At 38.2% G+C, this 25469-nt stretch overlaps 1 protein-coding gene across 10 annotated transcripts in view; it reads left to right on the forward strand.

The window, feature by feature from the left end:
- Nucleotides 1-25469, forward strand: part of GRIP1 (glutamate receptor interacting protein 1) — a gene marked incomplete at both ends in the record, with an annotated part of 674847 nt that overhangs the window by 250770 nt on the left and 398608 nt on the right. For 5 of the 10 annotated variants that reach the window (XM_084256500.1, XM_084256511.1, XM_084256513.1 and 2 more), the window contains one exon: nt 17567-17699. The exons of the other annotated variants lie outside the window; for them this stretch is intronic. In XM_084256500.1, the coding sequence (XP_084112626.1) occupies nt 17567-17699 (133 nt within the window). Of the gene's footprint in view, nt 1-17566; nt 17700-25469 lie in introns of those variants that run through there. 10 annotated transcript variants of the gene reach the window in all.

Raw genomic sequence — 25469 nt, forward strand, 5'->3', positions numbered from 1 at the left:
GGCCAGGAAGGAAGGGAACACCATATGTGTTTATGGTGTTTATGGCCAGGAAGGAAGGGAAGATTGTGTTCTCTCCTTGAAATCCTCTCCCATGAGTTAGCACCCCATTATTTCTAAAAGTTAGTGGCAGCTTTCACAGGTCTAGAAAGCATTTGTACTGGGAAATGTTTCCCTAGTATTGGAAGCGGTGTTATTGAGCAAATACGTGATTCCCAGTATTATTTTTCTATTGCTTCTAATAAATGTTACCATTTTTTCTGTCAAAGTATGGAATGTTAATTTGTCTGCTATTGAGATAGATACTTGTGGCTGTTATTGTACATGCTGGAATAAATACTGATGGAGGAGAAAAATGAATCTTAATGGAGGTATAATTTTATTATAAACTCACACTTCATCAAGAGAAGCTTTAAATATTCATTGATCATTTTTATCATGAAAATGTTAATGTACAAAACACTTTACTAGACATTATTGGGTAATTAACCAAATACAAATCTAGAGTTCTCCATCCTCAAGGAGTTTCAATCTCCCCAAATAAATGCAAAGGCAGCAACTCAAGGACCATCACCAACAGGCATCAGATAGCACACAACGCTAATAAAATAAAACAATTCTTTGCAGCATTCTCAATTTCCTAGGAAATGTTGATATTCAAGATGTTTCTGTGCACAAAGCTATATAATCAAATGGTTGTTGAATTTTAGCTCTGCCAAGTGTAAGCTTTCTTATGATTCAATCCCCTCATTTTACTCCTAAGGAAATAAGTCTAGAGAGGTTAGATCATTTGCCCAAGGTCATGCAGGTTGTCAGCCGGCTCTGCTGAAACTGCTAACCCAGTCTGGTTTTGGTAAGAAGCCCATTTCTTCATCACTAGCTTTGACTCTATAAATGGAATGGTATACTAAGCTTTGCAGCCTTTCACAAGAATGCTGAGGAAGCATAATGTCAACCAGAAAGCATTTTAGGTGGAAATCAAGGTGTTCTTCCTGTGAAGAATGAGGTTGGCCAAGAATGAGATGGTCATAATCCCTCTTAGATCCCAAAATGGTGTTGCCTTCATGTTTGCCTTATACAATATACACAGATTCCCCCCTCATTCTGACTGGGGTCCAGCTCTTATTTACATTCCCTCTCCTTTTCATTAGAAGCCATCCACTATTTCAGAAAAAGGGAGTTGCTGATCATCTCAATGGTTTATTTATTTTTTTGGCCAGTTTTCATTTTTTTTTTTCCCTAACGTTCTTCATCTTTTACAATATTTGATTTCTGCCTTCGGATGTAGCCCCCATAATTCTCCCGCTACCACAGCACCCATGATTCATCACCAGAGTCCCTTGTGTTCTTCCCTCCTATGTTCTGTCCCCACCTCTACTGGATACCTCAGACCTATGGTCAGTGTGCAAGTTTTGTCTTTTTCCTGACCCTGTTCGATTTCACCATATTCCACATATAGGTGAGACTATCCACTGTTTGTCTTTTCCCTGTAACTTATGGCTTATTATTTCTGAAACACAGAAGAGTGAATATGTTTAAGAGAGATTTTAAATTACTCTTGGCTCAGTTTCCCTAGTTAATACCACTAAAATGTAACTTTGGCAAAATTGTATTGACAAAGGATATTATTTTTATTTCTGCAGGCTGACATTTGTTTAACCTTTTCTCAACCTAATTTAGAAAATTACAAACGGAATCTAAAAAATAGTCTTTATTTCTTATGTCAGAAAATAAAAAGTGAGAGGAAAAATACCATTTTTCATGTCATGGTGATTCTGAATTGATTACATAGCATCCATCAAGTAAAAATAGCTGTTGTTGACCTTTAGTCACATAATTTTTTATATTTTGGGTGAAATGCAAAATCTTTAGCACCATTTTTATAGTACTCATTGTCTCATCATAAATTTTGAAAACAATGTCCAGTAAAAATTCAGTAAATTTCATTCATCTCTACCAAATCCATAATTTATGATTTTACTATAAATGCTAGGATTAAGTTGAACTTTAATGGTGAATATTAAAAATTGTCAGTCTTGTTTGACATTTTTAGCACCATAAATCTCAGAAACTACCTTATACTGACATTATAAAGACTAGTTTCAGTGTAGCAATATGTTTTTTTTTTAAAGATTTATTTATTTATGCATGCAAGAGCTGGGGTACAGGCCAGAGGTGTGGGGGGTGAGAGGATTCACCAGCAAGAGAGAGTGGGGAGCAGAACAGGCAGATGGATCGAAGTACACTGCCGAGGGGAGCAGCCGGTGAGGCCAGAGAGGTCTGCTGCGCCATATGGGCCACCTCCCCGGCTGGGGATCAAACTCGTGCTGCAGTGGCTGCGGATAGCTTCATAGGTTGCATCTTAACCCCTTGTGCCACCAGGCAGGCCCAATATATGTTATTTAAAAACTTCATTTACTAAATGTTTTGCAATGATAGCTATATTCTCAAGTTCTCAGTGTTGTTTCGAATATGGTAAATATTTATAGGTATAACTCATATCAACAAAAGCCCTTCGATGTTCTCAATAACTTTTTTTTTAACCTAGCAGATATGTGTATTTCTTTTAATTTCTTTTTTTTTATTTTTTACATCATCGTTCATTTTTAAGCAATATTTCCTTCCCCCCACCCCCTCAGGTGTAGTCCCCATAGAGTTTCCTTCACCAATGCACCCATGCATGCCTCAGTAACATTCAGAGGGGGTCTGGAGTTCTTCAGACCAAATAGGTTTAAGAACCACTGCTGTAGAGTGAGAGAGCCCTTGGAGAAAATGTGAATTAAGTTTGCTCCCTTTCAGTGAAGCACCCTGCTTAGTAATGGCATAAAAACTCTAAGAAGTTCTGAAGTCGTAAACATACTTAATTTTGTTTCACTTGATGTTTCTCAGACTCTTGGATAAAATCCTATTCCTTTTCTGAGGAAAGAGGGTTACTGAAGAAAGAAAACTAAAGAAGATCTTAAATACAACAGATAATTGTACTACTGCAATAAAGTAAGTGAGGGGGGGTAAACTGATTATCCTCCGATACTTATTCTTTAGTAATAGAAACTCCCAAATTTAGCTATGTGCATGATTATCCAGCTGGAGAAACCATATTTCCCTTCCTAGATTGCAGTAAAGTGTGGCCATATAACAGAAGCATCAAACAGAAGTTATATGTGAAACTTACTAGTTCTGCTGTTAAAGACAACCTTACTATTCGTTTTCCTTTTCTTTTGGGTTGAAACTTGACCATCATGATGGTAAGTCACACTCATGAATATAAGAACAGCGTTTCATATAGAAGGAACCATGTAGATCCCTGGAAGACTATCCATATAATAGCACCTTCTGCTCTCTCCCAACACCCATCCACCATCTGCCAGCTCAGAGCTTAATATAAGAAAGAAAAATGCCACCCATCTCGTTTAAGCACTCTTACTAACATTTTTTTTTGACAAATTTTTTTTTTTAAAGATTTATTTATTTATGCATACAAGAGCTGGGGTATAGGCCAGAGATGTGAGGGGGTGAGAGGAATCACCAGAGACAGAGTGGGGAACAGAACAGGCAGACTGACTGAAATACACTGCTGAGGGGAGCAGCGAGCGAGACAGGAGAGGTCTGCTTCACCATGTGGGTTGCTACCTGCTCACGCTGCAGAGGCTGTGGATTTGCTTCATAGTGCAGTGCTTAACCCCTTGCACCACCAGGGAGGCCCTCTTACTAACTTATAAAAGCACCTAAACCACTGCCCTAGCTGGCAGATTAAGTTTAGGATGGTGTAACTCTCAAGCCTAGCCTCTTGGAAGGATGGGGGAGGTGGGCATCAGAGCTTGCTGGAGGCAGGAGTACCTCAGCTGGGGGTTGAAGTCATTGTGAGTAGGAAAAATGTTCCCCAAGTGATTCTGATGCTCCCTTCTGATAAGCCCCTCCATCATGAGATCTCTGCTATGATGCCTTATAAAATCTTCTTTTTCTTAAAAGTTGGCTTGGACCACTTACTATATACATATAAATAAAGGATATAAATATCCAATGTAAGCCCTTCTTACAGATTCTCTTTTGTTTATTTACTTCTATAAACTGCCATTCCTTCCCTCCAGAATATAAACTTCACTAAGATATGGTCATTGTCTACTTTTTATTTCTATGGTATGAATAGTTCTCAACGCCGCTGGTCCCGTAGTAAGCATAATAAATTCTTTGGGGCCTCCCCGGTGGTGCAGTGGGTTTAGCACAGTGCTGTGAAGCTGTCCGCGGCCTCTGCTGTGTCAGTTCGATTCCCGCTGGCCGCAGAGCTACCCACACGGCACGGCAGACCTCTCCTGCCTCTCCCGCTGCTCCCCTCAGCAGTGTTTTCGGTCCGTCTGCCTGTTCTGCTCCCCGCTCAGTCTCTGGTGAATCCTCTCACCCTCCCGTGCCTCTGGCCTGTACCCCAGCACTTGTATAAAAATAAATCTTTAACAAATAAATAAATAAATAAATTCTTTGAAGAAAGAACCGATACATAAAGAAGAAAATATATGCTTAGACAGTCAACATACAGCAATGAAAAAAGGACACTTTGCACTTCAACTCACAGTTAATTAAGCAGATGATTTCAAGGTTGTATGATGAACAACTAAGATAGGGTTAATGAATATATTCTTTGAGTTAAACTTTGACAGTTATTACTATGCACTCTCTAACACTTAACGCCCATTTCGTTCTCAAAATCCTGTATAATCTGATGATTTCTTCAGTAAAGGTATTCTCCTGCTTGCATTAAAATTAATAAGACTGTTTAAAGGAATTTGCCATTAAGAAATGAAAACAGAACCAAATTTCTAAGGAAAATTGAATGCAGAAAAAAGAACTCATTATATTTAGACTTTTCCCCTGAATAATTCCTAATTGGGTCTCTAATTATTTCTGTCTAATCACTAATTATTTGTTGTTTATTAAATAAAGCATTGAGCCACCTACCTAAACAATAACACTTACAACCTAAGTTGGCTAGTCTGGAAATTGATGAATAAACTAAGCCTATTCATCCATCTGTGAAATATTTCAAGGTCGACCATCCATTGGCTACAAGATTTTGAGTTAAAAAGACAGTGGAGGACAGTGTTTATAGTTTGATAATGTTTGCTTACTGAGCGTGAAATGAAATTTAACTGTGGCATGTCTGCATTTGTAAATTTATTGTGGTTGTTTAGACTTCTTGCAAAACGAAATGTCAGGCAATCATTCCTAGAGTCCAAATACATTAGACTTCAAAGGGCTTAAATAAATGAGATTATTCTTGTGCTTAAAATTTTTAAAGAAGATTTCCTCCATGTAAAATTAATTAATATATTCAATCAGTAGCTAAACATGAATGAGCATGGGAAAATTAAAAATAAAAACTTAAAAATAATTTTCAATTTAAAATGCTAAATGTGCCAATTGAACATTACAGGGGTGTCAAAACTTTGCACACTCTTAATATTTGTATTTCCCCTGAAGATGTAAGGTATTGTAGACAGAAAGATTTAGACAAGAATGTGACTTCTAGCTGTAAGATGTTAACTTTTTTATGCAATTAAGTTCATTTAAGTGAATTGGAAAAATAGTGTTGATTTTGAAGTGTTTCTAGATAACTGAGATTTCACAGAATCTGTTTAAGATCCATTTTATGAACAGTGTATTATCTGATGACTTGTACTGCCTTAAAATTCATTCATATTTCCTCTCTCTGTCTTTCCTGACTTTCGTCTCTTCTCTCCTTCCTCCCTCTCCCTTCGGTTCTTTCTCTCCTTCCTACTTGTCATTCCAGGTTATTGGAAAGCATAAAACAGCTATTTTTAAATGGCACACATTTATTTGTTTATTTATGCTTCTTGGCTTGTTAATTCATTTTACCAAAGCATTGCATTTCAAAAAGTTTAAGTTTTTATTTTCATCAATTCATTTGGCTACAGGAATATTTTCTTGGTATTTAAAAGAGTTTCCTACAATCTTACTTCTTTTTCAAGTTGTGATGACTAATTTTATTTAAATTTCCCTTCTTTTCCTTCCCCTAAGTGCTTTGCCATATGATTCATCTTACCTTCTTGATCTTTTTCTAACAAAACCATTTCTCAGATTCTCAACTTTGCTGTCATTTACAGTCACACTTGCCTGGTTTGCCATTAAAAGTACTACCAGTTGTTGACTTTTTAAAAGAGCTGTTTATCCAGGTTAGATTAACTTATGTATTTTGTCTCCCCCCTTTATAATTGGACCTTTGGCTGGTTCATTTGTTTTGGCATTTGTATGCTCAATTATTCTGCACTTCTTTATTGTAGAGGGTGTGCAGGAGGGAATAGGGGAAATCTAAGTCATCTTTCTAATTGATATAAGCTTTACTTACACCTTTAGTGAAGATTTTAAAACTATTAGCTTAAAAGAGCTATTGGAGGGCCTCCCCTGGTGGCATAGGCGGTTGAGCGCAGTGCTGCGAACCTGTCTGCAGCCTCTGCAGTGAGGGTTCAATCCCCGCCGGCCGGGGAGAATCCCACATGGCACGGCAGACCCCTCCTGTCAAGCCCGCTGCTCCCCTCAGCAGTGTATTTCCGTCAATCTGCCTGTTCTGTTCCCTGCTCTGTCTCTGGTGAATCTGCTCACCCTCCCATACATCTGGACTGTACCCCAGTTCTTGTATGCATTAATAAATAAATCTTTAAAAAAAAAAGAGCTATTGGAAAATGTCTTTACTTTAAACATTCATTCACCCTATAAAATATATTTATACTTGTGACATGATAATACTTAATATGTGCCAGCTCTGGCCAACATTTGCAATTGGTCCTATTTCAAATCAATGATGACTGATTTTGCTGTTAATATATTTTTTAAGAAGGAAACTTTAAAGGCTTGTGTGTAATTTAAATAATATGTGTCCATGAACCATGAACAACATGTGCTTATCTCACACTAAATCTAATTCATTCTTTCAGCAAATGCTTACTGTCTATGTTTACTGTTTATGTGGTCACACACTATTCACAAAACTGAGGTAGGTGGTGTACATGAGGGTAAACATCTCTACTCTCAGGGAGGTTGTAGTCTATAAGAGAACAGAGAATAGACATGTGAACACATTACCAAACCAAGTGATTTCTGACAGTGAGAAGTGACCTGCTGATGTGATAGAAAGTGACTGTGAAGCTGTATTATAATGGGGGGGATCTGGGACTGCCTCATCAGGAGGAGACAAAATTTGACCTGAGACTTAAAAAATACAAAAAGTTCCATCCATGCAAAGAAAATGGTACAGTTCATTCAGCACAAAATTAAGCAAACAAACAAAAAATAGGTGTGCATTCTAGCAACAATGGGAGCAGTGCCTGTCATGTTCTGGGACTATTTCCTAGGTAGTCTCGTACCTATTTCCGAGACACTTCCGAGGTATTTTTGGGCACTGGTAACCAGTACCTTGGTGTTATTGCTAAGGTGGTTGCAATTAGAATTGAAAGAAATCTCATAAAGGATATGACACTGTATTCTTTCATCTATTCATTCCATATTTAAACAGATAACTTCTACTTTAAGTCCAGTACTGTGTCAGAAAGCAAAGATGTAAAAATTAGTAAGATATGTCTCTTGTTCTGTTGCCAATCTGGTCAAGAGACATAAGAAATAAATAGACATTTGTAATACAGAATGCACTGTACTAAACACATATGCAATGCTGCATTATGAATCACTCCCCAAATCCTGTGGTTTGCAACAGTCCCTGCAGGGAGTTTGCAATTGGGCTAATATAGGGTGGGCTGGACCTGGCAGTTGCAAGACTCAAAGTGGACTTGGCTGCTGATTGTTGGGTTAGAGCTGCTCCCTGAGTCTCATACATGTCTGCCTCCACTTAAAGGGGCAATGACTTAGCGTGTTCTGTTGGAACATCACAATAGGGCAGGACAGCAAATCTAAACTTGTGTCTGTTATCCCTTGTCTCACATTCCTGTCTTTCCCATTATCTGTTAGTTAGCCCTACTGCGTGACAGGACACAGCTATCACTCCAATATAGAACAGCTCTTCTACTCTCAGTGTGCAAGCTTAGGCAAATCTTGTCTCTGCAGCCATCATTCAATCAATTATTCATTTATTCATCCATTTATTCACTCCTCATTCCTTCTTTTATCTGCTCATCAGACACTGATCATAGAACTTGCTCTCCAGTTGAAAAGGAACCACCTTTACACTTAGGCTGTATATCAACCTTTTTTGCACCAAGGGAATTTGAAAAACATATGCATTCCCCTTATAGGTTTTTAACTTCATATTTAAAGACATTTCTCATAATTTTTATCATTTATATATTTGCAAAATAGATTATTGTTAGCAAATCTTAAATTTTAATTAAATCCATGAGATCATTCATGTCAATGTGTACAGTGACACCCAAATACCACAGCAATTTGCTATAATCTAAAAAATACTATTAAGTTAAAATAAATCTTGAGAGAGGCAATAACCTGATATTTAAGAGCATAAACTCTTTTTTTTTTTTAAAGATTTATTGTATTTGTACAAGAACTGGGGTACAGGCCAGAGGCACGGGAACGTCAGGGAATTCACCAGAGACAGAGCGGGGAGCAGAACAGGCAGATGGACTGAAAACACTGTTGAGGAGAGCAGTGGGCGAGGCATGAGAGGTCTGCTGCGCCATATGGGTATCTCCGTGGCTGGCCAGGAATTGAGCCCGCACTGCAGAGGCTGTGGACAGCTTCACAGCGCTGCACTCAACCTGCTGTGCCACTGGGGAGGCCCTACGAGCATAAACTTTTAAAGTAGCTGGGATATTATTTGCAGATTATTAATAGGAAATTTAAATTTTTACATGTGTACCTTATATAACCTATGAATTTCATTTCAGATTAGTCAATGTGCCACCTCAGCGGTGTGACTGAGAGCAAGTTATCTAACTTCTGTATCTCCTTATTTATAACTAAGGTTAAATAGAGTACCAGTGTCATATGATTGTGGTGAAGATTAAATAAAAGCATAAAATTCTTTAAGATTTTGACAGATAGCAAGAAATATTGAAATTTTTTGTAATGTTTGTGTTGTAATTGTGAATTAATTGACTTAATGCAACCTCATAGGAAACAATAGAAAAAGGAGTTAAAAGTCATGATAGTGAAATATTTACTTAAAAATTTCATTGAGGTGAAACAAAGATAGCATCTCAAATCATAAAAATATGTGTACAATTTTCCATATCTCAAATTAATAATAATGCCAATGTGCATTGATTAACTAGACTTTTGGGTCAAGGGGCACTGTTGGGGGATACTTAGAAGAGGCACAGAAAGTACCCTGAGTACAGAGACCAAGCACCCCCGAGTATAGAGGAAACATCTGTCACTCTATGCAGGGTGGGGTCGGTGTTTCAGGGGGAGCTGCTCTAAGACTGGGCCTTGCAGGATTTCTGGTGTGAATATGGAGTTAGAATGGTGGTGGCAAGAGGGGGAAAGAACAACTGGGAATGAGCTGTAAAGCCCTAACGTCAATATTTTATGAATCAAAAATTATTAAAAAATATATATTTTAAATATGTATGTATATATACATGTATATATGTACATATATATATATGTTGTTAGATTTCATTTCTGTTAGCCAAGGTGTTTTTGCATTGCTTTCATATGAGTATAAACATTAATTTATTGAGCACTTACTATCTGCCAAGAACCATGAAGGCCTCTCTCTGTGTGGAAATGTCTACTTTATCTACAGACTTGTGTGCTTGAGAAGAGTTTAGAAAAACTTGAACTTGGAAGCATTTACTTCAGACTTTGATGAGTACTGTTTGGACTATATGAGCTATTGTTTTATTTATTTTTTTTTACACAATGAAAGCAAGTGTTTCCATTACTTGAATAAATGTAAGAATTGGAGTGTTTGTTGATTTGCAGGCCTTTGTAGATGCTTTATCTAGGATGACTTAATACTAGCATAACAACAGACAGTGTTTTCCTTATAGTAAATGTAAGCGTGGTTACTGGCAGAATAATAATTTAATGTGAGCATTTATTTTTAACTCAGTGTATTTGTTTTAGAACTTATTTTCTCTTAATTGTTGTATACATTCAGAAAGTGCAAGAAGACAGAAAATATTTGCATTTTACCATTCAAATTTCTGAGTATGTTATTGGTCTTTGAATATCAACTGCTGAAATAGTAGAGTGATAATTAGTCTTCACACTTAAAAGGGCCTTAAACAAGAATAAAGAGGGTGGGAGGATAGTATGTAGGAAGATTCCCAGGGATAGGGTAGCATTTGCCTGGTTAATATAGCTCTGTAGTTGTCAGCCAGACTAACCAAAAATGTCCCTGTTGGTGTGGGAGTGTTGCATTGTCATGATGCTCTCCAGGGGTGGGGTAAGGAGGGCTGGCTACAAGATTTTGTGGATGGAGGCTGAGGCACTAGAAATACTGAGATGAGGGGAAAAGGCCTATACACACAATTTGTCCTTTATCTATATAGCTTCCAAATAGCTACATGAATAAGTACTCCTTTAACTAACAACTTATTTATATTATTTGAGCCTGAAAGCTGATAGTATTAAAGAGGAAAGAGTTTTTTTCTTTTTAATAGCCTTTATTTTTCAGAGCAGTTTATAGTTTTACAGTAAAATTGAGCAGACAATACAGAGATTTCCCTTGTACCTTTTGCCCCCACATATGCATCCCCTCTCTATAGCAACATTTCCCGCCCCACCCCCCAGAGTGGTACATTTGTTACCACTAATAAATCTATGTAGTCATATCATTACATGCAGAATCCAAAGATTATACTAGGGTTCACTTTTGCTGTTTACATTCTATGTGTTTGGACAAACATAAAATGACATGTATCTACCATATAGTATCTGGCAGAGTATACTTGTACTGCTCGAAAAATTCTGTGTGTCCCTCTGATTATCCCTTTCTCCTAACTCCTTGCAACACTGATCTTTTTAGTGTCTTAATAGTGTTTCCTTTTCTAGAATATAGTAGTAATTACCTTCTTTCACCAAATAATACACATTTAAGTTTCCTTCATGTCTTTTCAGGGGTTGCGAGCCCATTACTTTTTAGTGCTGAATAATATTCCATTACCGGATATATCAGTTTGCTTATCCACTTACCTACTGAAAGACATCCTGGTTATTTCCAAGTTTTGGCAATTATAAGCATCCAAGTATATTTTTTGTGTGGACATATGTTTTCAAGTCCTTTGATTAAGTAACAATGAATGTGATCGCAGAATTATATGGGAATGGTATGTTAAGTTTTTATAAGAAACCGTCAAACTCTCTTCCAAAATGTCTGTACCATTTTGCATTTCTACCGGCAATGAATGTACATTCCTGTCCCAGAATCTTGCTAGCATTTGGTGTTGTTAGTGTTTTGGATTTGGATCATTCTAATGGTGTTCTCTGATTCACTTATTTAAATATACATTATTAAACATATATTCAAATATAGCTTATTAAGATATTTTATGTTTGCCTAAGTTGCATGATTTGTGAATTTCATCTAGGCTAGTAAATCAAGATACTACAAATCATTTGCAACAAGAAAGAGATGTTGGGTCTGACAGGGCTAAGCATAGTCAAGGGCTGTCATAGTCAAGGACTGGAGTGTTTTCCCTTCCTGCCTTACTCTCCTCAGTGTCTTGAGGTGTCTCCTCTACGGTCACGGGAAGGCTACCACAGTTCTTGCCATGACACGCAAACAGCATGGCATCTATAAAAGGGCCAGATTGATTAATGTCTCAAAGATTTCTCTAATAGACTGCTTCATGCTGCTACTGAGAAAATATTGTAACCATTACTCAATCTAAATATACACAAAAGGGTACTACTTAATGTGATCTAGGAAAGGTTGTAGATATAAGATTTAATCTTAAGAGTTGGTCTATTCCTCTTCCCTAGAAAGGATGGAGAATCTAATTCAAGAGTATAGAAATCATGCAAATGCTCTTCAAGCAATTGTCTACCTCCCAGAAGGAAAGGAATTAGCTTTAAAAAATTTGTTAACATATACTTGCTATTCTAGCTTGAAGCAGTGTTACTGAATAACTCAACCTGTTTTATTTTCTCATCATGAACAAATTTTTTCTAAGAAATTCAATTTTATAGCTTAGTGAACATTTAGCTCTACTAAAACCAATTTGTCATAATAATCTGCTTTCTTTACATGAAAATATAAGGAAACTGAAATTTATCTTAAAGAAATTAGTGTTATAGTAGCTGGGTTTCAGGATAGTTCCTCAACCAAGGTTCACAAGCATAAAAGCCTGCAGGGGCCAGGTGGTAACTGAATGAGCAAATTGGGCCCCCTGCAGGAGACTATGGCCAAGTGGAAAGCACATGTTTATTTATGGGTGGAGGCCAACACTCAGCTCTAATCAATAGTTGTCATGTTGGAATTGGTCCCAGAGTTGCCAGATCTTTTGACTTTTTAAAAAATATTTATTTATTTATTTATACAAGAAACGGGGTGCAGGCCAGATACGTGGGAGAATGAGAGGATTCTCCAGAGATAGAGCAGGAACAGAACAGGCAGACTGACTTAATACACTGCTGAGGGGAGCAGTGGGTGAGACAGGAGAGGTCTACCGCGCCATGTGGGACCCTTGCCAGCCACCCTCACTGGCCGGCCGGAATGGAACCCGTGCTGCAGAGGCTGAGGACAGCTTCACAGCACTGCGCTCAACTGCCTGTGCCATCAGGGGAGGCCCCAGATCTTTGGACTTTTTAAGAAAGAAAAGTTAAGTGCCTGGTTTATTTGTGAAATTCCTAATATTTAAATGTTGGCCTAATTTAAATAACAAGACAACACTTATGTGAGCCAAACAAAATACATGCATGGGAAATGCTTATTTTATGAATTGCCATTTACAACTTCTTAGCTGTCCCATCTGTTTACAATGTGGAGTGCCATGACTGGTGAGCAGCATCACTGACCAGTGAGTGCGCAATGGGGTGAGAGGGTGATTCTGTAAAAGCAACAGTACACCAAACTGAATGGACTAGAACTTTACTGATATATCAGTTGTGGTGTGTTAACTCACTGCTACGTAAGAGAGAGTCCTTATAGATTCTAGGTTGGTCCTCCATGGTTAAACATGGCCTCTTTCCCTCCTAGGGCTTCTGCACCTGTGTGTGAATGGCCTCTATACATCTATGTGTGTGTGTGAAAGAATTGGATAAAGCACTCCTGCATCACTGCTTTGAGACAACGACCCACATCACAAGGTGGCTGGGGATGCCTAGGTAACCGTTGACTGATTGTGTGGTCAGGGTCCAAGATGATCTGGGAGTAGCTCAGAAATTACAGTAAGAACTCGCACGGGTGTCCTCCCTGTATATGTGGCTGGCATGTCCCCTCCTGTTCCTTATAAAATTGATTACCCATTGTTCCCCTTGAATCCTGTTCCCCATAAGATGAATACCCTTTGTCTCCCCTGGACCCTGCTTCTCCTGCCATTGTCACATAATCAATCTTGCTTGTTCATTTCTGCTAATAAAAAGCAAGAGTTCTGCTCACTGAGCAGCAGAGTCTTGCCTTACAAACCTGCTCCACGACTCATCCCTCAAACGTGTCCCCAGGAACGTGCTGGTGCATTCTTGACCACCAGAATGGAGGACTTAGGATGACAGATGGAAAAAATCCCAAAAAAGATGGTGTGAATCTGGGATCCCATCTACTCCATCACTGCTAAGGCAGAGTAGCAATGATCTCATCTTCTTTCGTTATTCATTCTCTCTCTCTCTCTCTCTCTCTCTCTCACACACACACACACACACACACACATACACACACACACACACACATGCACACTGACCTGACCTTCCATCACTTGCTGTATTGCCATATTCTTTTTTTTTTTTTAAAGATATATTTATTTATTTATACAAGCACTGGGTACAGTCAGAAGCGCGGGAGGGTGAGAGAATTCACCAGAGCCAGAGCTGGGAGCAGAACAGGCAGACTGATGAAGTACACTGCTGAGGGGAGCAGCGGGTGGCAGAGGAGGTCTGCTCGCCATGTGGGACCCTCACCCTGCAGCCGGGGATCGAACTGGTGCTGCGGATCGAAATGGTGCTGCGGAGGCTGCGGGAAGCTTTGCAACCCAGCGCTCAACTGCTGCGCCACCGGGGAGGCCCTATATTGCCATATTCTTTAATAATTTTACCCAGTAGGGCCTCCCTGGTAGCACAAGGGGTTAATCACAGCACTATGAAGCAATCTGCAGCCTCTGCAGCACGAGTTCAATCCCCGGGCGGTCAGAGAGAAACCCACATGGTGAAGCAGACCTCTCCTGTCTCACCCACTGCTCCCCTCAGCAGTGTGTTTCAGTCCATCTGCCTCTTCTGTTCCCAGCTTTGTCTCTGGTGAATCCTCTTACTCCACCCCCTGCATCTCTGGCCTGTACCCCAGCTCTTGTATGCATAAATGAATAAATCTTAAAAAAAAAAAACTATTAAAAAAAATAGACCCAGTAAACCTCCTCTAAATAACAGAGCCCCTGTTCCTGCTGGCCAGTATCTATTGTTGTTTTAATAGTGTGGTTAAGTTCCTCTACCATACCCTATTCCAAGTATATGACTGAGCTCTCAACTCTTTCCTCACACCACCAGATTCAACTCGCATAAAATTTTGCCATTATAATCAGGTGTTGAAACATTAATCTACCAAATAAATCATTCAAAACTAGAAAAAAAGGTGTTTATGCATGTATTACTGCTTCAGGAAATAACAGTCTCTTGAAATACTAAAATTAAAAATCAGTACTGGAATGTTTTAACAAGGACTCTTCATTCTACTGAAACATCTTCTACTCTATGGCTTTACTTTCAAATTGAACTTGGAGCTTATAACTACCAAACATAAATAATGTGGATTCTACTAATTTAGAAGTTATCATACTTTAGGTGAAATTGGGTAAAAGGTGTTGCCTGCAAAATCTCTGGGGGACAAATATACTTGACATGGTAATTACATATACCAGGATATATGTTCCGCCAAATTAAAAAGAAAAGTCAGCAACTATTTTCAAATTCTACTTCAATAGCAGATTTACATAGAAAACAGTGAATCACTGAAAGCAAATAATTCTCAGAAACACCAGATAATCTCAGAATTTGTATGGAAAAAAAAATGCCTACTACTATGCAGCATTTGCCTTGGTGATCTTAGATAAACCACTAAAACACCTTCAAACCTTCTTTCCTCATCATCTCATTATATGAAGGTTGGCAGGAGTATTAAATAACATTATGTATTATTTATTTATTTAGTGACCTATTCAAGATCAAAACTTCAGATCTTCAAATTCTAGTTCACTGCTACTAAATTGTTGTAGTTTTTATTTTTTGGTTGAGGGAGTCAGAATAATAAATAAAGGCCTTGCAGCCTAAGGACAAGTGATTTTTTTGTTTAATGATGTTCATATAACATTTTATAGTCATCTTTTGTCAGCATCATTAAGTTTGTGTTTCTCTCCACAAACTTAATCTCTAGGAATAGGGGAAATTTGTGTAACCAAAGAATTTTTGAGATGAAATGTTCTCTGTTGATAAATACTTACCTCTCTTAGTATTTCCCTTACTCCATCATTAGCAGTTTATGTTGTGCCCAAGATCAGCAGACTCGGTGAGCATAGCCTCCAAGAATCCAAAGACAGCTGATGCAAATGCAAAAGGGAGTTTATTACGGGCTCGAGACCGGGCCCTCAACACGCACCGATGCAACGGCAGAGGTCGAGAGCCCCGAATAGAGGAAGCAGGGGTATCTTATAGGGTCGCGAGTGGCGCGAACTCTGAAAGAAGCTGGCAATTACTCATTGGCTACTACAAAGGCATTTTGGCGCGCGCGGTTACAGTTTCAAACTGACTGGACGGTTAGAGATGCTGTCCCATTTATGGACAGGACTGCCCTCATTGGCGGCTGGGGTGGTCTGCTTTTTCGCCACCAAGTGGAGTGAGGGTTGTGACTGCTGAAACTATCTCCGGAATGCGGCTGGACAAGGACTAACATATCAAGGTGGAGGATATACAAAATGGCGAAACCTTGGCTAAACTTGGTTCCACAGTTTATATTTGAAAATAGATAACTGTCTAAATCTGAAAAAGAAAAAAAAAGTTTCTGAATTTAACATCAAGTTGTGTGCAGTGTATAATCACTTCCCTATGGGATAGTGCTATGCACTTGGTGCTTTATAAATATTGAACAACATTTATACAGTAAGAAGCTTTTATTAAAAATAAAATTTCTAAGAACTAGGATGTACAGAATGTCATTAGTTTATTGGGTAATATGCTGACATGTTTGATTATTAGTATTCTAAAACAAATTCAGTTTTTCCTGGGGTTAAAATTTTGTTTTTACTGAAAGCTGGAAGAAAGCTAGAGAAAATGATTATCCATGATTCAGGCTGACCTGTCTAGACATTACAGTACCTCTTTACCCATAAGTATTTCTGATTGGTTACTTAAAAAAAAAGTTTGTGATATTAGAGACCAAAAATGAACATAATGTGAACATATTTCAAAATCTATATCCCTCTGTCCTCACCATGAAGAACTGTTTTGTTTGCTATTTAGCACATTTGTTTTCATATTTTTCAAAAAAGTATAATAATTTAGCTAGATTGGTATTTGAGATCGATGTAAGCAAAGTTGGATTATTTGTATTTCTTTCTCCTAAAACCATGCAGTTTCTTTTATTTGCTGATTATGGTATGCTGTTACTAAATCTATGCGAAGCCTCTCTGTGAAGCACATTTTAATATTTAGATCAAACAGCGATTGGAATACATTAATGCCCAGTGGGTAAGTGTGTCATTTGAAAGCAGCTGCTGAGCCTTCTCCCTGCTGCTCCAATTAACACATACAGCACACTTTTGTCAGCAAGAGCTGTGCATATGGATGAAACCACTTTGCTACTCATCAATATGATGTGCAAGAGAGCACCAAGGGTTAATCAGTCTGCCCATTGCAAAAACAACAGCTTTGCTAGAAGTTTCCCAAACACCACTTTCTGATAAAGGGTGCTGGGATTAGGGGGTGGGATTAGCAGGTAAAAAGGAGCATATTCAGTCTCTAGCATTGGTTCAGTCCATTGACTAAACATGTTTCCCCGCCCCTGGTGATGGAGAGCTTGGATAGTGAAATTCTAGCACTGGGACGCCTCTTGCCTCTGCTGTATCTCTTGTCCAACTTTTGTTCTGTTTTGTTTTGAAGCTCTTTGAAGTTCAAAGCTTTGCAGTTTATTTGTTTTTTTTTTAACCTTAGCCTTTTATTATCATTGCACTTTCTCCTTCCCTTTTTTTCTTTTTCACTGCACATTTGATTGTTTATTGAACTATATGAGAAATCTTGTCAAGATAACCCCCCATGGCTGTTCTGTTTTTCCCTCCCATGGCTGATACCTCTGCGTGGGTGGTAGCCCAGAGGCGGACGGGAGGGTAGCTCATCCCGGTCCCCAGGTCTGGGGCTGGGTATTCATGCTCCACCGGTTCCCTGAGCAGCTGGGCTGTTGCTCCACTGTGGTGCTGGCTGAGCCAGGCTGCACGGTGAGTGAGAGATGGACCGCTTCCTGGGTTTTGTCAAGCAGATAAGAAGATCTAGGAGAAGAAAGGGGAAAAAGTACCGACCAGAAGAGGATTACCACGAGGGCTATGAGGATGTCTATTATTATGCTTCAGAGCATTTTCGAAGTAAGCGCTTCCCTCCACCCTCTCTTGTTCTTCCCGCATGCTGGGGTTAACAATAAGCCTGTGTGGAGCTTTAATCTTAAATGCAAAGGGTTTCCCAGATGGTATGTTCTGTGAGTAGTCTGTAAGTACTGAATGCTACATTTTGCTTGATTTGTTGCAAGAATAGGCATCAGATAATATCTAGATAATAGACTCAGCAGAGGTCTATATAATGGTTAAATTTTTAAGTGCCAGCAGTTGATTATGTTATCATTTTAATGAGTCGTTGGAAGAAGTAGCTTGCAAGCCAGCGTAGGAGGTGGTTGGAATATGCTCTGTTGTTGTTTGTAAAGAACTACTTGCTTACCCTCACCCCACTCCCTTCAGAGTAGGGAAGGCTAGTCTATTTGGAAGAAATGACTGTTCATGTTCAAGTTAATGCTGATGATTAATGCTCCTGATATAGGCTTCTGGACAGCGCTCTGTCATTAAACTAAGGTGTTGTTTGTACAAGGAAGTTCAAATGTTTTTCTTTAAGGCAAGTCCATTATTTTGTTACTAAAATAAGGGAACTCTTTTTTCCTGTCAACTAGAAGCACGGATACCTGTAGATTAAAACAATATACCCATACTGAAATATTTGTAAACTAGCTTATAAATTGAAGGGAACTAGAGTTTTCTTGTATTTAGTATTGCTTTTGTAACAGGGTCATCCCCAGGAAAGGGGGAGTCCCTGTCCTGTAACACTTTGAGTTTCTGGTGAGGTTTAGACTTTTAGATTTAATATGTCCAGAAATGTCTTAGGGTAGAGCTACAGTAGGCAGAAGACATTGGGTTTTTGAAGTACCCTCAATGGGGTAAACTGACAGTTATATATATGATCTGCATTTACAAAATCAAAATTATTTTTATCTTCTTGAATAATTATCTTTATACACTTGTATTTCAATTCTAATTTTTCCTGGCCTTTTGGTATGTAACTGTGATATATCCTATTTACAACCTCTGAGTACTGGTGAATAAATAATTTAGACTCCATTTCTCTAGTACTGAAATGCCTGAGAATTAGTTCTAACTGCCAGAAATTCTGTTGTGATTGATGAAAGTTAAAGGTTGGTAATTCAGTGGTGGAGCTAACACAATAATGACAAATTATAGTTCTTTGATATTTCCTTGAATAAGCTGGCCATATTGCTATACAGAGTAATCTCTGAGTTTCCAAGATGTTTCTCTTTTTAATGTTTTTACATGAATAATCTGCTCTAATATAGTGAGTCTTCCTCACCTAAATTTAGTTTCCAGAGTATATTTTAAGAATTTAAGGTTTGTGTCACATCAAAAAATACTGTTAGTTTGCATGCATAATTCTGAAAGCTCAGGGTGAAAAAAAGGGAAGAATAGGAATTTTTAGTTACATTGATGTTCATTATACAAACTTCTTACAACCAATATATATAGAGAGTCAAATCCAAACTTTTTTGTGTTGTGATGTATCTTTACATCACATTTGAGAGAATCTCTCTCAAATGCCTGCATCCTGCTATTTTGGTAAGAATTTGAAAGCAAAAGAAATATAAGCTTTTTGAAATATGCATTCAAGGAGAAGTATTTCTGGCGGTATCTAAGAAATATCTTGAAACCAAAGTTAAGAACTAGATCTTTATCTATCAAGTGCAGTAATTTAATGAAAATATTGTCTTAATCTGTCAAATCAGAATTGGCAAAGGTTATGCTAAGGGTAAGTTGCTAAACATCAAAAGTCATTTGCTTTATATGCAGAACTAACATGATTTCTGCTGTGATTTATCAGAAAGCACCCGTTATATAAAATAAAACTTTGTGAAGCTGAAATGTATAGTGAGTCTGTAGCCTCAAACTGCTACATAATAAACAGAATGTGTCACAATGGACTCAGACCCTTGGGATTTGACATTTCATCCCTTGTCAAATAGCGCTTTTAAAGAAGCCTGTCCTATAACGTAATGACCTCCTCAGAAAATCTTTTGACTTCAGTTTCAGGGCCTGCCTGAATTGTTGAAGACATCCACTTTTGTTTTATGGCCATAGAAAAGTATTAAAGAATGAGATTGATCCTTAAAACCAATCCTTTTAAATGTATAATATGATTGAATACAATTACATCTATGGTATATCTATTTTAATTGGTCTTTGGCATAATTTGAAGTATGTATCCTGTCTCCCCTAGATCGCTTAAGATCAAAGCTTGATGGAATTTACTGGAGATACTCACATCTTAGTTTATATGGTTCTGATGATAAAGCAGAAGTGCTCTTCTTATTGTTCTTCATTGTTTTTGTTTTTCTTGAGAGAAACTTATCTGTCTCGTCAGTTTATCTAGTGGTTCAGATTGCCACAAAAACTTTATACATGTAATAATGAAAGATTGATTGTAAGGATCACACTCACTCTTTGTACATTTCTATATCAGTAAAATATAAGTGGATCTCTCTGCTTCCCAGAAAATTCTTCAGTAACACCGCCCTTCCCTTAGTACTTTTTGGAGTGCTTACTGATGTTTAACTTTACCTTAAATAATGTCTCTTCTATTGTAGATTCTGATTCAAAATTTCACCATCTTTTCCTTCAGTTTAAATACAGCACAGCTTATAATCTCATGAAATGTCAAAGCCTGATTTAAAATGTCAATGGGTCAGGTGCTGAATGAATGAAAAGCTCCTCTAAAAAGGGCATGATTTTTTTTGTAACTCCTTCAAAACTGAGTTTAGCAATGTTGATGATAATGTAGATCGATTTTAAATCTTTCCTGATTCTATATTGACTTGATGTAAAAGTCATTGTGCTTATGGTGATTATATTTTATTTTTTAAAAATCAATTTTCACCACTCATCTGTCCTTTCAAAATTTTGTACTTAGCGTTTAAAAAACTAGACAAATGCATTGGCCAAATCACCAAACTTATGGGTATTCATGTCCTAAATATGACAGGAGCTAACTTTATTTCTTAAGAATTTTCAAGTTCCAGAACCATATAATTATTTGAACTTTGTTTCATTTCTAGAACAAATCAGGTAAATGCATTTGCTGAGGGTTGTTAGATGAGATTTAAACCAAAAAAATTCACCCGAATGTCCCAAGGGAATTGTTTTTTCTGGTAAGAATTGTCAGTAGGGAGATTCCTGTTCTTAATAATAATAGTCTGTAATTGAATGTTAGGAAGTTTTTGCAAACATTTTTTTCTCCAAACCTGGGCCTTATCTTTTATTTAATCTTGTCTACCAAGAAGGACCATGTGTTTTGTAATTTTAAATAGATGGTTCATTTGGTATTTTTCCTTAAGAAAAACTTGCATTCTTACAAAAATGGATTCATAAACTTGAAGGTAACACAAATCTAGAAGAGGATTTTGAAATTTTATTTTATTATGTTTGGTGCTTCACTTGTTTATGACTAAATACTGTATTGTAAACAATACCTTTTTAAAAAGGTTTGGCACGTCATATTTTGGTGAATCTGTCATACCAAAAACAGACCCTCTGATCCTATTTTTATGTGTATTTTTATTTAGCCACACTGGGAAATATATTCAAGTTATAAAACAGATAATATGCGTTGGATAAAAATTCTCTTAGCAGAGTTTGTAGCCACAATAGACCTCTGACCTGTCACAGTCCATGCAAGGGAGGGTTATTAAATTACTTGAAAAGCAGGAATTTGTTTATCTCTTACAAATATGACAGGCTTGTGAGCCACTTTCTCTGTGGCCCTGACAATTTTTGCACCTGTTTGATGGTGTTGGAATAGACAGGGAGCTACTCCATGGTAACTGCTATTCTTGATTTTGTCCTGACTCACCCGGCTGAAGAAACCCTGGGGTGCCACTCAGGGTGGTCACTAGTGACCAGTTCACCTTGCCTTCTGAGGTTGTGTCAGGGAAACTAGAGAAAGGGAAGAACATGGTAAAGACCATATGTTTATGCAAATTATCTTCTTGTTGTTTGCCCATTCTGATAGAATTTTACATATCAAAACATCACTAGCTAAATTACTTTATTAAGCAATGTATGCGTCTAAATGTTTGTATCTAAATCCTTAGGTAGACAATTCAAGTGCCTTAGATATTTACACACTGTGCATTGTAGGAGGGGTGCTGACTTTCTTTTTATTTCATTGAAAAATGCCCTGCATTGCTCTTAGAGGAAAAAAAAAATTAGTGCATGTTTGTAGTGTGAAAATTTTTAGGCATCATTATGGGTAATTAATACAAGCAATGTCGGGCCTCCCCGGTGGCGCAGCGGTTTAGCGCTGGGTTGCGAAGCTGCCCGCGGCCTCTGCGGCGCCAGTTCGATCCCCGGCTGCTCCCCGGCCACCACAGGAGGGTCCCACATGGCGCGCAGACCTCTCCTGCCGCCCGCTGCTCCCCTCAGCAGTGTGCTTCGGTCCTTCTGCCTGCTCTGCTCCCCGCTCTGACTCTGGTGAATTCTCTCACCCTCCCGCGCTTCTGACTGTACCCAGTGCGTGTATAACCAACCAACCAAACAAAGAAACAAATAAATAAAACATGCCTCTATAAAAAAAAAAAAATACAAGCAATGTCTTCTCACTAGCCCCTTTAACTAGATTTTTGGTGTGAATTCATGTAATCACTTCCTCTCTGCTTCTGGGAATTGACATCTAGATTAGAATTCTCTTTCAATAAGTATGTCAAAAGGATAGAGTGATAACTTTAAATAAACTTTGGAAAGATAGCTGATTCCTACTCCTAGGTGTGCAGAAATGGATCACATACAATCAGAAGGGCTGTTGTCTTCCTCAGTCTTAGGGGATATAAGTGGGGAGGGACAGAAGCAAGTGAGAGAAGTAAAGAGAAGAAAGAAAGAGAAAAGCAGTTCCTAGGCTGTCCTTACTGCTCCAAGGTTGACAGGAATAAAAACCATTTTATTTACGTGTTAAAAACAGTGATCATCCAAGTAGATGTGGTTGCTGGATGATTCAAAGCTTAGCTGTACTTCCTTTGACTCAAGAAATCCCAAATTAGAAGAAACATCAATTATGTAGAAATAGGGCACACTTGCTTGTTTGATGGCTGTCTTTTTCTATCCTGAGAATTGCTCTACATCTCTACTATAGTTAGTTGTTTTGTTGACCATCGATTGGCTACCTAGTTCTATTTATCTAGGGTATTTTGTATCAACTTTATTATTTCAAACTAATTTTTTTTCCACATGTAATAAATAAAAAGATTTTTAAAGTTGAAAAAGACCTTGGAATCTGCTTTCTTCAGCCCAGGTGGTTTTTTCAGATAGTAAACTGAGAGACAGAAAGTTAAGTGGCTTATGCATGTTCTCACTGCTAGCAGAAGTGAGACTAGAAAGAACTCCTGCTGGTCTGATTCTCCATCCATCCCACACTCATCTTGCAGTTCTAGTATACTAGTATACTTCTCTTCTAATATTTAAGGGCTAGAATTCACCTCTGTATGTATTACAACACTTAATTTTCCTTGTAGATTGCTTTATTTTTTTTAAAGATTTATTTATTTATTTATTTATTTATTTTTATTTTATTTATAGAACCACTGGGTACAGTCAGAAGTGCGGGAGGGTGAGAGAATTCACCAGAGCCAGAGCGGGGAGCAGAGCAGGCAGAAGGACCGAAGTACACTGCTGAGGGGAGCAGTGGGCGGCAGGAGAGGTCCTGCGCGCCATGTGGGACCCTCCTCCGGTGGCTGGGGAGCAGCTGGGGATAGAACTGGTGCTGCAGAGGCTGCGGGCAGCTTCGCAACCCAGCGCTCAACCGCTGCGCTACCAGGGGAGGCCCATGCTTTATTCTTTTGAGCACTGGGCCATCCTACCTTAAACTTAACTCTCATAAAAACTAACTCCTAATATGGTGTTGCAAGTTAAGTTAGCATAGTGTCTTATTATTAGATGATGTTGATGACAGTGATTATCAGTGACTCAGAAACCAGCAAAGAGTATTATCTATATCATCAATTCCAAAGAACACCTGCACCCCTATGTTTATAGCAGCACTATTTACAATAGCTAAGCTTTGGAAACAGCCCAAATGCCCAAAAATGGATGACTGTATCAAGAAGATGTGGTACATATATACCATGGAATATTACTCAGCATTCAAAAAAGATAAACACATGCAATTTGCAGCAACATGGATGGTGCTGGAAGGGATCATGCTCAGCGAAATAAGCCAAAAAGAAAAAGAAAAATACCGGATGGTCTCACTCATAGCAGGAATCTAGAAAACTTAAATAAGGGATCAGGAAAAAGAATAACTATAAGAAAGTGACAATCAAAATCAACAAAAAACTATGAACCAGAGACAGTTTTTGGGGGGTGGGGGCCGGGAGGGGAGGGATTGGGGTCAGAATGGGGCATGTGCAGTTGTATGGGGGAATATAAAAATAAAATTTATTATTAAAAAAAAAAGAGTATTATCTATATCATCTCCCGTGCCGCTGTGGTTTGTGGATGCAGCCACTAAAATGGCATACCTCTATTAGGAATGCTAGGATCAGGAGAAATTGTGGCATTCATGTAGGGAGGTCTGCTCTTCAGTCTAGGAAGTCCTTTCTAAGCATCCCTATTATATCGGCATTTGGCTTTTGTTTAAATCCTTCCAGTGTGAACACATTCACTTCCATACAAGGCAAGTCACTGACTAAAACTATGTCTCTTTTAAACAAGTTCTAAATCATATGTTAAGTTGTTTGTATAGTCCAACAATTACAATATATGCTTAAAATCTTGCCACATTGAAATTTAGACTCTTAGATTTAATATGCAGTAAGACTTTGTGCCTCCACTTTATTTACATTATTTTTTCATCGATGTAACATATGGTATGTGGAAGTGAGTAATTCCTGCAATGCTATTTTTGTTTTAACTATACAAAGAGCTCTGCATTGCAACCATATCCATGTGGTGATTTTCTTTTTTTCTTCCTTTTTTTGTTTACTTATAAAAGGTCACCAGAGCTTCTATTTATACGATGAAAAATGCATTCTAGTGCTTTCTGTTTGCATGATATAGTGGACATCTATTTGTCCTGAAACTCACCCCCACCCCCCGCCTCCGCCAAGAACAGTCTTCATATTTAAAGTATTCTTATTTCCATCTCAAATTGGTCACTATTGAAAGATCGAGGCTGATATCATAATCTTTCCTTGGCAACAGTGATTTATCTGGCAAGGGACACATAAGGAAGTTGGGTCGATCAGAATGGCCCTCTAGGAGGGCCCTCTAGGAGTTCAAAAATTCAACTCAATGCTCTCTATCACATAGGTAAATAAGGTCTGGAAGGAGAATCAATTTGATCTTAAAAAGAGACGAAGGGATTAAGTCTCAGCACTATGAAGCAATCCACAGTTACTGCAGCACAAGTTCAGTCCCCGGCCAGGGAGCTGAACCACATGGCACAGCGGACATCTCCTGTCTCACCCGCTGCTCCCCTCAGCAGTGGATTTCAGTCAGTCTACCTGTTGTGCTCCCCACTCTGCCTCTGGTGAATCTTCTCCCCGCCCCCCCCCGTACCTCTGGCCTGTACCCCACATCTTGTATGCATAAATAAATAAATCTTTAAAAAAAGGAGATGAAGAAGAAAGATGAAGATAACCCTTTACAATACTGTAGTTGCAGTTCCTGCTTTTAGGGCTGCCTGCGTTCACATAATAAACAAGACCAGAACCAGGATTGAAACCACATTGGCTAGTTTCTAGTTTAGTAGTATGAGTAATTTTTTAACTTAGAAAATATGACTAGTTGATTATTTTCACTTGATTAAAATACATG

The sequence above is a fragment of the Talpa europaea genome (genome assembly GCF_964194135.1).
Source record: "Talpa europaea genome assembly, chromosome: 15".
Classification (NCBI taxonomy): domain Eukaryota; kingdom Metazoa; phylum Chordata; class Mammalia; order Eulipotyphla; family Talpidae; genus Talpa; species Talpa europaea.